The sequence below is a fragment of the Lepisosteus oculatus genome, chromosome 8 (genome assembly GCF_040954835.1).
Source record: "Lepisosteus oculatus isolate fLepOcu1 chromosome 8, fLepOcu1.hap2, whole genome shotgun sequence".
Taxonomy (NCBI): domain Eukaryota; kingdom Metazoa; phylum Chordata; class Actinopteri; order Semionotiformes; family Lepisosteidae; genus Lepisosteus; species Lepisosteus oculatus.
Genome location: NC_090703.1, coordinates 20,988,510 through 21,000,445, shown reverse-complemented (window position 1 = coordinate 21,000,445; position 11,936 = coordinate 20,988,510). Strand labels below are relative to the sequence as shown.

General features: G+C 36.8%; 2 protein-coding genes across 2 annotated transcripts in view; both read left to right on the top strand.

The window, feature by feature from the left end:
• Window positions 1-2,033: 2,033 nt before the first annotated feature.
• On the top strand, window positions 2,034-6,896 carry churc1 (churchill domain containing 1). The gene is made up of 4 exons (XM_006632563.3): window positions 2,034-2,159; window positions 2,877-3,012; window positions 3,350-3,420; window positions 5,528-6,896. The coding sequence occupies exons 1-4, from the start codon at window positions 2,121-2,123 to the stop codon at window positions 5,618-5,620; spliced, it is 339 nt and encodes a 112-aa protein (XP_006632626.1). The 5' UTR covers window positions 2,034-2,120; the 3' UTR covers window positions 5,621-6,896.
• Window positions 6,897-8,498: 1,602 nt separating this feature from the next.
• sptb (spectrin, beta, erythrocytic) overlaps window positions 8,499-11,936 on the top strand; it is a 62,585-nt gene continuing 59,147 nt past the window's right edge. The window contains exon 1 of the mRNA XM_006632597.3: window positions 8,499-8,639. The gene's annotated coding sequence lies outside the window, so the exon portion shown is untranslated. The remainder of the gene's footprint in view (window positions 8,640-11,936) is intronic.

Genomic DNA, 11,936 nt, shown 5'->3' with positions numbered 1-11,936 from the left:
GTTTTACAGGTAATGGGGTATTGGAGACTCCCCTCCTCCACCACCAATGACTAGGCCCACTTGGATGCAATGGCAGCCAAAGTGCACCTGTACACTCACCACACATCAGCTATCAGAGAGCAGAGTGATTCATCTAATTCATAGTTGGGGATTAGGGGCAGAGTGGTAGCACTGTGGCTGAAAGGTTGCCGGTTCAAATCCCACGGCTGGCAGAGGAATCCTATTCCGTTGGGCCCCTGAGCAAGGCCGTTAACCCCAGCTGCTCCACGGGTGCCATATAAATAGCTGACCCTGTGCTCAGACTCCAAGCTTCTCTCTCCCTGTCTTAAAAAATTTTATTGGTAAAGGCCAGTGGGAAATTTGGTCAGGACATTGGGGATAAGACCTCAACTTCTTTCAAGAAATACCCTAGCATTTTTAATGACCGCATTCAGGACCTTGGTTTTATGTTTCATCCGAAGGACACTGCTATATTTGAGCACATAGGTAGCACCCTGCAGTCTGTTTGTCCCACTAACACCTATCCCTTAGGTTTCCTCAGAAGTCTCACATCCCAAGTATTGGCCAGGCTCATCCCTACTTAGCTTCAGTGGGCTGCCAGTTGGTAGTTGCAGGGTGATATAGCTGCTGGCTAGTAGATTAATTGGCTTCTGGAAAATTGCCCCTAGGTGTGAGTGGGTGCATGTTTATCTATGTGTTTTTGTCTGTCTGCCGATGGACTGGAACCCCATCTGGGGTGCACCCTGCCTTGCACCCCTTGCTTGCTGGGATCAGCTCAGGCTCCCCTGCTCCCCTGATTTGGAAGAAACGGATAGAAAATAGATTTCACAGATTGCTTTTAGACCTCAGGTAAATTATGCAGCTACCAACAAAAGGAAATTGGAAGAATCATAAGTACTGCTCTGCATTTGGTGTATAAAAAATTGGACTAAATACTTTTTATTAGGCTGAAAATGGAGCTGTAGAAAAAAAAATCAAAAATACCAATCCCTCTTTTCTATTCCAATAAATGGATTCCATTTTCCCTGAAATGAAGAACACAACCCTGCCCTATGCACTGGAAAGAGCTGCTCTGTATTTCACAAAATTACATCAGCACCATGACTGCTGTAGCAGCATTTTCAGTGAACTCTGTGGTTAAGTATAAGTAAAGTCCAATGCAGTTTTTTCAGGCTTTTGACTTGGGTGGTCAGAATTTTACAAGGAAGCTTGCAAAGGATGTGCACTGCCTCTGACCCAATATGGATCCAGGCTATAAGTACAACAATTGGTTATTTTCCAGACTGGCAAGAAGATGACCTGATGTCTCATGAGGTGCCTCACTTTTGAGGTGGAACATAGCAATTTGGGGCCAATAGAATCTGGCGGGTTACGCTGATATCATTTGGTAACTAAACCTTTCTGCAAACGGCATGTGATTGAGGGCCCAGGAACGTTGGGAGATCGCTCTAGGACATGTGTAGAATGACTGGAATGACATCATCTGAGTTACTACAAACTTCAAGCATGCATGGATCAGTTTTCACAGGGGCAGCTGCTGCAGGATTGACTGCATAGCAGAACAGGGCCCGAGGCACAGTCTGGTGTCCTGCTCCTGCATCTATTTGTTTTCAGCACTGTCTTGTACTGCCACTGTTTTACAAAATAGCTGGTTGTCCATCTGAAGCGAAAGGAACTGAAAACGAAGTGGCAGTGCTCAAGAAACACTATATACTGAAACTCTATCTAAAACCAATGCAATTCAATCCAAAGATGTTTAGGTTTAAAACTTGGTACAAAAGTGAAACACTATGTTTTTGGTATATAGCCTACTGTATTCGTATTATTAAAAATAGAATTATAAACAGTACGAACAATAGTGACTATTAGCTGAAGAAATATGCTTATAAGCAAGACTCAAAACAAGGAAAATATCAGAATTTTTTCTGTTTAAAAAAATGTTAAATTAAATTTTATTAGAAGGTTGATTCGTTTAAAACCTTTTTTGCATCCAGTAAAGAATGAAAACGTCATTGCTCCGCGACAGAGCGGAAGTGGGTGCAGTTCGTGTATAAGTGAACTTCCCAGTTAGGAAGAACAAGTTGAAGTTTAAGTTGTTAGCAATATCTAGTCGACAAAGTATGTGTGGAGGTTGTGTACAGAAGGAATACCCTGACAGGGTAAGATAAATAGATTTTTAAAGTTCGTCCGTGGCTAAAACCATGTTTTGGCTAGTGTACATTTTAAAGAAATGTTTTAGTGCATGTGTATTGGTTTTGTTCACACGGATTTGAATGTTCACGTCTTTTATTCAGCAATATTCATTAAGGCTCATATTTTAAAATACATTGAATTCGGAAACTATAAAACTCGTTCATGTATTTGTTTACTTTTCCTAAAGTATTTTAAATGGTTGCGATTAACGTACTATACGCGCAAAGGAGCTCACTTAAATATAAATCTATTGTGGTTTGATAGTTGAAGTAGCACAAAAGATTTTGTAGTGCAATAAAATGAAAACGATTTATTTCGAAAAAAAAAACACTGCTACTCACATATTACCGTAAGCATTGCTTCTAGACGTTGATTTATACTGATAAAGCATGTTGTCATTCGCAAAAATTGCAGCACACCTCAGAAATTAAAGATTACTGTGCTCCTGTAATATAAATAATTTAAGATAAAAGTACCGGAAGAACAGATGAGGTGGGATTAATAGGTTTAACTTAATCTTTACACAGCATCATGTTCTTTACCTACATCATAATTCTTTGGTTTGTTGTCAAATTCGAGCAAAACTCCGGAGTATTACACTATTGACTATCTTAAAATTAGTTACCTTTTGAGATATCTCAAAGGATTCATATTTGCTCACCCTACCTCCCTTTCATTTCCAGGGTAGCACATGTTTAGAAAATGGGTCCTATTTGTTGAATTATGTGGGCTGTGCAAAATGCAACCAGCGGGACTTTGTGATGATCGACAACAGAGTCACAGAAGATGACGATGGAGAAGAAATTGTCACCTATGACCGTGAGTTTATGTCTTTGATGTACAAATTGCCCCAAAGAGGAATGTCCATTTAGACAGAGGAACTGTCTCAGTGGCAGGCAGTTTGTGTTGGGGGGGAAGAACGATCTTCAGATTTATCCCCAGTTAAACCCCACATACAGTTACCCTTGTGTAATTTTAAGCAACGGTGAATCTCCCTGCTGGGATGGGATGAAATTGTGCTGAAACTTATGATAAAATTGATTTTTTGTTTTTACATTTTGCTTTCATCCTAAAAGATCCAAAGATTTTTGCAGGGGCAAAAGCCCTCCTTTCTCCTCCATAATCTCTTGCTTTTTTCTCACTCTTGTTTTAACAGATGTGTGTAAAAATTGTCATCACATCATCGCAAGGCATGAATACACCTTTTCTGTTGTGGATGAGTACCAAGTACGTACCCATAATCTTTCATTCTTTGTGCACACCAGTAATTATGTGAGTGAAAGATATTCTCCAATTTATTAAGTGTAAGAAATGGTTTTCCTTATTTGATCAAGTATTATTTTTGGCAAGTATAAAGCAAAATTTTGTAATGAACTAAGTAGTTTTAAGAGTGCTGTTATGTACACACAGAGCACAGAAGAGTCCTGAGTCCTCAGAGAATGTTGTGTATTATACGCAGGAGGCTTTTTTTGCATGAAGCCTCACGGGAGTCTAGAGCAAGTTATATTAACAGCCATATTGTGGAAGCTGACACAGTGGTTTCTTTCAAAAAATGGCTGGATGAGATCATTGGATCAGTTACCTATCTACAGCCAAACAAACTAGTTGGGCAGAATGGATCTCACAGTTGTACAGAACCATTCATGTGAACTTGAAGAAAGGTTACATATTTTATAAATTTCATTTAACCTAGGTCTGGACTTCTTCATATTCTTAATAAAACTACGGTGTTGAATGTTTATTTCCCTGTCAAATATAAAGAAATCAAGTAGGTTGACTTTGTCAGTGGGGTTTTTGAATATTTGAATCAGATCCAGTTCAAGACTAAAAAGATTAATTTCTTGTAGCTTCTCAGAATTGGATGGGCTTTTAGTTCCAATTTTTTAATTGAGGTTTTACAAGTGTTTTCAAGATAAACAACTGAACCAAGTTTCTATGTTGTAAATACCCTATATTACAGACCTTAGATCCCTCTTTTCTCCACACCCTAAATCATTGAGCGTAAGAAATATGGCAAAAAACTTTTAGGTTCGGAAGTATCTGTTCTTACTTCTCTCTGAATTAAGTCTTACTTATGCATTGTACATTTTCAACACAACACTAGATTTAAGTATACCAAATATACCAAATCTATATACCAAAGTTTGGTTTGTATTGCCTCCCTACATTGTCTAGAACAGGAGATCTCAACCTTGGTCCTGGAGACCCACATTAATGCTGATTTTGTACCAGCTGAGCGCTGTCTTTAAATGTCCTAACAAGTCACTTGATTGGAAATTTTTCTTACTTGTTAGTGAGTAGAAAATAATGCAATCTTAATTTAATTATGCAAGACAATAGTTAAAACAGCCTCAAACTGGTTTAGGAAAATAACTCAAGAACTGAAATTATTCTTATTATTGGTCAATTAACAGCTCATTTCTGTAACTGACAGCTCAGCCAGTGAGTAGGTCTCCAGGCCCATGGCTGAAAAGCCCTGGATCAGAAGATGAAATTGTCCTCATAGACGCTTTAGTCTTTTCCCAAAATACTGTAGCATCTTCTTTTATCTGTATTTTGATTCTCCTACAGAACTTGCTTGTAAAACTCAACACTTACATTAAATGCAGTCTGCCAGGCGTATGCCCAGTCTGAAAGTTTAGGAATTTCCATGTTTCATTTCCAGATTCTACACTGTTTGTTAATCCTTCTATTTTGTTATAATATTCAAATGTAACCAGTTTACTAACTATACAAGAATTTCTATGTTATTATACATTAGGAATGTCAGTGGTCCTAGCACATATCCGTGTGTTTCTCCTTTAATTACATCACCCCTAATTTAAGTGTACTGTTTTATATTCCTTAATTACCATATCCAAATACATGCATGTAAGTTCCTCAAAAAAGATACCTTTTACCAAAAGCTTTCTTGCTGCCCATTGAATGCTCATCTTGTGCCCATTACTGCTGTAACTTGTTCAAGTTACTCCTAACATGTTAGTTTAACAAGATCTAGTTTTTCTAAATCTATTTTAGCTAACTTTGTGAATCATACTATCATAGAGATGATCCTCTATTAAAGTTCTAATTCTTATTTTTTATAGTCCTGTATGTTTTATAGTCCTGTATATTATACAAGTAATACGTCCAGTTTGGTTTGGTTTTCTCACCCATGTATGTTCGGTAGACCTTCATAATGAATTCCAGAATGTGCAAACTGATGCCTCCCTGGCGAAGTGCTTTACCTCTGATCAAGCACCTTGATCTCTTTTCTCTGGTGTTTGTGTCTGTGAGTGTGAGGTGTGACTTGAAGGCATGGGGCTGACTGCTTTGTGTTCCCTCTCTGCTGTAGGAATACACCATGCTCTGTATGCTGTGTGGAAAAGCAGAGGATTCTATCAGCGTTCTACCCGACGACCCCCGGCAGACAGCCCCTCTCTTCTAGAACATCACACAGCGGGAGAACTAGCGGCACATCATACAGCATATATACATAGCATTCATCCTGCCTGTGCTGTACGTGTGTCCTGCTGCATGTCTACAGACAGGTGCCAATAGAGGGCTTCAGTGCACCGGAGTTTTATAATATTTATCTCTGAACGTTGCATTATTAGTGAATTTCCAGGGGAGGTAATAAAGGCAATCTATTATATATATTTTTTTTTGTTTACTGTATTATTTTGCCTGAAGTGGAATATAGAAGTACAGTTGGCTGTATTATGATGATTATTGCACTGTTACAGTAGCAGTCAGTGGGTTTACATTTGGCAGTCTAGCAATACTTTGTTTGTTTGCAGAATTAGTAAAGTGAAATGTAGGGAGCAAGTCCTGTTTGCAATATTGCAGAAAGAGTTAAATCTTATTACTATTTATTATGAAAATACTGTAATCACTGTAAAGTCCACTTTTTCAAATGTATCACTGAAGGTCTAGTAAAACATGCTGGTCTCCTTTTTCCAGTTAAAAAAATGTGTTTTTTTTTAGTTTGGGAATTAAAATTTACATTAAATGTTTGGTAGTGTAATAATTGAAAGCTAAAAGCTAAATCAGAAAGAATACTGTTTATTAACTCATATTTAGCATTGTGTGTACATTGAGAGTGGTGGGACTTTTCTGATTTACAAGAAAATGTCTTTTTATTTTCTTATCGTAATGTATTTTGAAATACTCTTTAAATACAACCTAGGAGCACCACTGAGATTTACTTAACTTTTGAAGTGTTGGTGTTGCATTATTACCAGTGTGGTTGAGGAGAAAGGGTGTTGCTTTTTTGTTTATAAATGGAAATTTGGTAAATGGGGAAAATGTAAGCTTTCATTATGTATTATAAGATTATTAAATGATGATGCATAACATATATAACAATATATAATATACAACCTTATGAATATTAGGTTATTCCTTGTACTGTGAGTTCAATTTAAGTATAATAAATGAAAAACTAAGATGGTTTTTGCTGTGAGAAATGTTGAGAAAACTTCTACTTTAGAATATTTGACTTCTGATATAAAGACAAAGAAGATAACAAGTATTTCTAGCCTGGGAGCATCATTGTTTCTGCTTTCCTTTTTAAAGTAAATATTTGTCTTGATGTGTTCTTGGTGCCTGAATTATTAATTGTACATTTGGGCTGATTGTCAAGGTTAATTCATAAGTAAATTGGATTTAAGTTAAAGCTCACTAGGACCAATATACTTAATTAAACAAATATTATTCATGTATGAAGTGTTGTTTGCCTGTTACTAAAAACCATAGACCAGGTCAGTATTGTCAGAGTGCCGTGTCCAGTTACTTGGCCAAGATATGTACAGTAGATGTTCTGTTTCAATAACTGGACTCTGTAAAAGAAGGTAAGGATTTAATTATAAAATTACTTCTAAATAATCTAATTTAAAATGCATTTAAATAACTTAAAATTAACTGTGGTTAATGTAGAATACTATATTAAAAGTATGTATGCTGTGGAATCATGTGGAGACAGTAATTGCTAATACCTTATCAAACTTGAACAGTATGGTTGAACAGTTCTGATCAGATTTAATTTTGTGCTATGGCATATGACTGCACTTATAACTTTTACATCTTACAGGTATCTGATGATTAAATGTTTGTTGTATAAGGATGAACCTCAGACTCTCCATTTTGACTGTTAAGCCCCATTTTTTTTCATAACTTTTGTCCCCTGCTTTTTGACAAGGCATTGGGATCACAAGTGAAGATTCAGGCATACTTTGTTACGCAAAGATTTGTAGATGCCTGAGAAATGTCTGGCCAGCCATATTGTTGAAGCTGTCTCTCCTTTATGTCAGGAGTCTGTGGTCCTGGTACCAATTTGTGGTAATTAATGTCTGCAGGTTTTCATTCAAACTCAGTTTTGAATAAAAAACAGCTCATTATTGGCTTAATTGGCAGACTTGAGACCTAAGCTCATCAGGTGGTCATTTTGGAGTAGCTGCACTGCAGTTTCACTTTGAGACCAGTTAAACCAGGTGTGTTAAATGTGTTCCTGGTGTGGTCTTCTGGATTTTGTTTCACCTGGAATTGGTTACATTGTGGTTATAATTATTTAACTACATAATTGCTAATCAAACCAGGATTGAAGCAATTTTTGAATTACCTGTACTTTTACCGACGTGTACTTTTCAGTAACTGTAAAAGATCTTGAGCAAAATCCTAAATATGTCTAAAGAAAATAATTGTTGTTTAATTGACTAATCAAGTGGAGCAAACCCCAGAAACACTGACCTGCAGAAAGTGAGTTTCTGACCTTTGCATTATCCTATTCTAATTCATCAGTTTGTGCCATACCTTTGACTTTACGTAATTATGAGTAAACCATTAAACAGCACGTTCCACATGCCCCAGCTTCACTCCTCTCGGCACAGATAGCCCTTCTCTCAAACAAAGAGGAACGTGAAAGTAACAGGTGCTTATTTAGTCACGAGTCACTGAAGAAATGAGCGAAATAGCAGTGTACGACTCAGTGATCAGTTAACATGAAAATGCAAAAAAAAAAGACCAAACACAGTATATCCAATAGACACTGTTACATTTGAATGGTATATTTTTTTTACTCGAGGTGATGTACTGTGTGTTATTAATTTGAAGAATCCAACCAACAAATTCCCGCATTGAGCCCGCAAACTCTCCGCTCTCTCTTTCCACCAGCCTGCATTCTGTATCTTTGTGCTGAATGACCGCAGTTCGGAGGTGACATTTCGGTGGGGCTGCGGTGAGTGCCTGCCATTTAAAGGCAGTGCCTATGTTAGGAATGTCTGTCCCCCTGCGCAACCTCTCGCTGTCTTATTTTTATTTTTAACACTGGGCGGGCCGGCGCTTGCGAGAATGCTGTGCGCACTGAGCTCATGCCTGTCATCCCGGAGGGTACTCTTGTCTTCTGCCCTGATGTGAAAGCGGTCTGTATCGATAAAACACGGGGAAAATAAGGATTCTGTCAGCCAAATGTAAGTATCTTACTTTTCTCAGACATGTGTATATCCTTGTTGACAGAGTTAGAAATGTTAACTAATATTTCGAGTCCAGTGTAAACTGACAGGAAATTCATACTATGGAGGCTGATATTACTACCTAATATTTAATTATGATAGCTACATGTTTGTGTGTTGGTAGTTTATAATTTTGATAGTATCGGATTAGTCAAAATATCTAAAAATGTAAGTTGTCTGTAAGGTGTTTTGTGGATAGTTGCTAATAGTTCGTACTGCTCTCCATTTGGAAATTCCAAAATTGTGAAATTCGGAATTCCAGATTGTAAAAGTTAACCATGCACCGTGTTAACAAGATGTTGTTGTGGTTGTTAAAGAAAGGAGTTAAGTAAAATTTTGAAGATATTAACTTCGTAAGGAACAAGAAGAATCCGACAGAAAATAACGTTATTTCATTACAGCTTTCCGTTGTACACACCTTAATAAACAAGAACTAAGAGCTGATCTTATGAATTCTTGACCATTTTCTTCTAGATTTAATTGCTTTAACAGTACTGTTTTACGATGGCCAAGTTGCAAAGTTCTTTCTAACTGACCCGTTTACAACATATGCACCTGTTTTATTTGAATTCAAAATAATGCTTCTTTGATATGAAATGTTTAAATATAAGTGTTCTTCTGTATTTCATGGTAAAAATGATTGAATTATACAATTATTTTCTTAGTCCTTTTGCTTATATCCGCCTCTATTAATAACTTTTTAAATTATGTACATCTACGATGTGGATACCTGACTGATACATTTTTCCACTTTAATGCACGATATGAAATACATATAAATACAGCTACTGTATGTGGGTAAGGACCCTTATCAAAAGAAGAAAAAACGATTTTCATTAACAGCACTAGACAGTTCAGTGTTAATGTTACAGTAATGGAAAATATTTAGGGATGTTTGAAATACAAGAACATCGCAGTTTACGCTTTCCATAATGTGAACCTATTAACTTTGACATTATGATAGATAGCCTTTGATTAACCGTGTATGAAAGCGGTAATGATTTGCTTTCAAGGACCAAACCATGGCTTAGGAACACCAGAACTGCAAAGCGTTCACGTGAACTTCAACTCCCCACGAAGGCGCACAACACTATAATACTTCCCCTCCCATCTCATCCAGGTCATCATGCATTAAAAAAAGTAACCCCCTGATATCGAGACACTGATTCATGTGTACATATGTTTAAGGAGTAAGAAACCTACAGTAGATTGTTATTAATCGAGAACTGCACCCTTGGCATTTTAGACTGGATGTGAACGCTTGCACTTTTGTTAATGGAATTTAGCATGACTACATATTTCTATCATGCAGCTTGCTTTTATCACAGCGTATAAAGTGCATTCAAGGCATAAGGTGCCTCTAAAGCAAAGTAACACTCCAACTCTGCTATATTAAGACCACATCTCTAAGAAGCAGAATAGATGTAGGCATTTAGTGTTGACTCTAAATCTGTTCATTTAATTAAGGTATGAGTCTGCTGATAAATGTTTGCTCTTGTCATGCTTCCAAATATTTTTTCTGAGGGAAATATATCAACATCATTACGTTTGACATCATGAGTCAAAAATTATGTACACTGTACCATTAATGATTTTTAATATGGGAAGGTGTTTGTGGTATTTGCTACTTCTTGTTATTCTACAGTTTCTTTAAGTCCTGCATGTTGTGCTGTCGGCTTCTAAGGTGTACATTAAGAAGCAATTTTGTCTTTATTATCTTAATTATTTTATAATTTATCTTTAAGTGAGATTTTGTTTTACACATTTTGTTTCTTCTGTAGGCTGATAGAAATATGGGCAAACTTACATATAAATTTGATTAAACTGAAAGATTAATGACAAAAAAGCCCTTGCATACTGAGCCAGTGTACTGGCATACAATAATACAATATACAGTAATATAAATTTATAATGTTTTGAATGTTTTTAGCATTTAGTTATTTTTTTGTTCCTTTTTCAAGGGGACAGCAATGGAGACTGTCAGTTCCTGAAAATATAAATAATCACACTGCTCACATAGACGTACAGCCTTGATGTGTTAACCTTGTGGAAGATCAACTCCCCATTATGTTTTTGAACACCGTGTCAGACATGCGTGAACTAGGGTTTCAAAACCTGTTTCTAAAGTGTCTTAGTCTTACAGCGGGTCTTAGCAGACCCATTCAGTGGTGTCACTGGCACACATTTGCATTGCAAATGTGTCTTTGACGTAAAGTATAACCAGTGGGCGTATGAGAGACTCTCACATCACATGTTCTAATGGAATTCTTACATGTGGAACTCTGCATTTGAAGGGTCTACCTATCTAAAGACTCTCAGACACACTGAGGTTATAAAGGAGGATGTGGTAGCGTCCAATATTAAACGTCCTATACTAAATTAAGAACCAAGAATGTGGCTTCTATAACTGCTCTGCAATCTAGCTGTTAGTTTTGCCTCATCCACTTAGGATGCATTTTGTTTTTTTTCTTATTCTTAAATCATGACAGTTTTGAAAGTTCAAAACCATCTCCATCCATGACTGACACCCCAAGTTAGACCTACATTAACAGGGAAATGTTTTCTCTGTGGGATTCAGACTGCATTCTTCATGATAGATACTGTAGATATGTTTTGAAGTGGTTGTCCATGATCATTTCATTAGACGAGTGTGTATGACACAGAAATGTTAAAAGAGAATAGAAGGATTAATGCAATAGCTGGCCTTTTCAGTCTCTCATTTTTGACTTAGTAAATCACAAGCTCTTAGGTTCCAGTTTCGCACAGTGTGTTTTGGGCATGTGGTTTTAACTCAGTTGGAAAAGATGAGTTCATTAAAAGGATACAAATGAGATTGAAGAAAGACTTCATATACTCTGCATAGGATGGCAAGGGTGTCAGACAGATGCTTGGGGTATTGCTCTTCACTTTGTAATGCATCAAAGTTCCTAGACTGAAGAAATGATGAGCTCCGAGCTGGGGATATCATAATAAGTTCAGCCTTATTATTTCCAGACTTAAATTCTTAAATTACCCTCTTGGGGATGAAATATAGTATATTAAATTAAATTGAATTAAGAAACATGAAGGTGCAATAATAAAAACTTGGTATCTTAGTATCCCATAGCCCTGAGATTGTGTCCAGGAATGCTGTAATCCATCTCTCAGTGTCGTTAACATAACTTAAGCATTAAAGCTTTATTGATTCCTCGACCCTTGTTAATGGATTTTAGTGCAGTTCATTAATGCTTAACAAAGGTGTACATTGTGTTACGT

What these genes read in the sequence shown, in the direction of transcription:
- churc1 (XM_006632563.3), top strand. Translation starts at nt 2,121, where the DNA reads ATGTGTGGAGGTTGTGTACAGAAGGAATACCCTGACAGG. An exon ending in AGAAGGAATACCCTGACAGG is followed by an intron (nt 2,160 to 2,876) that starts GTAAGATAAATA and finishes TTTCATTTCCAG; the next exon opens with GGTAGCACATGTTTAGAAAA. An exon ending in CTGTTGTGGATGAGTACCAA is followed by an intron (nt 3,421 to 5,527) that starts GTACGTACCCAT and finishes TCTCTGCTGTAG; the next exon opens with GAATACACCATGCTCTGTAT.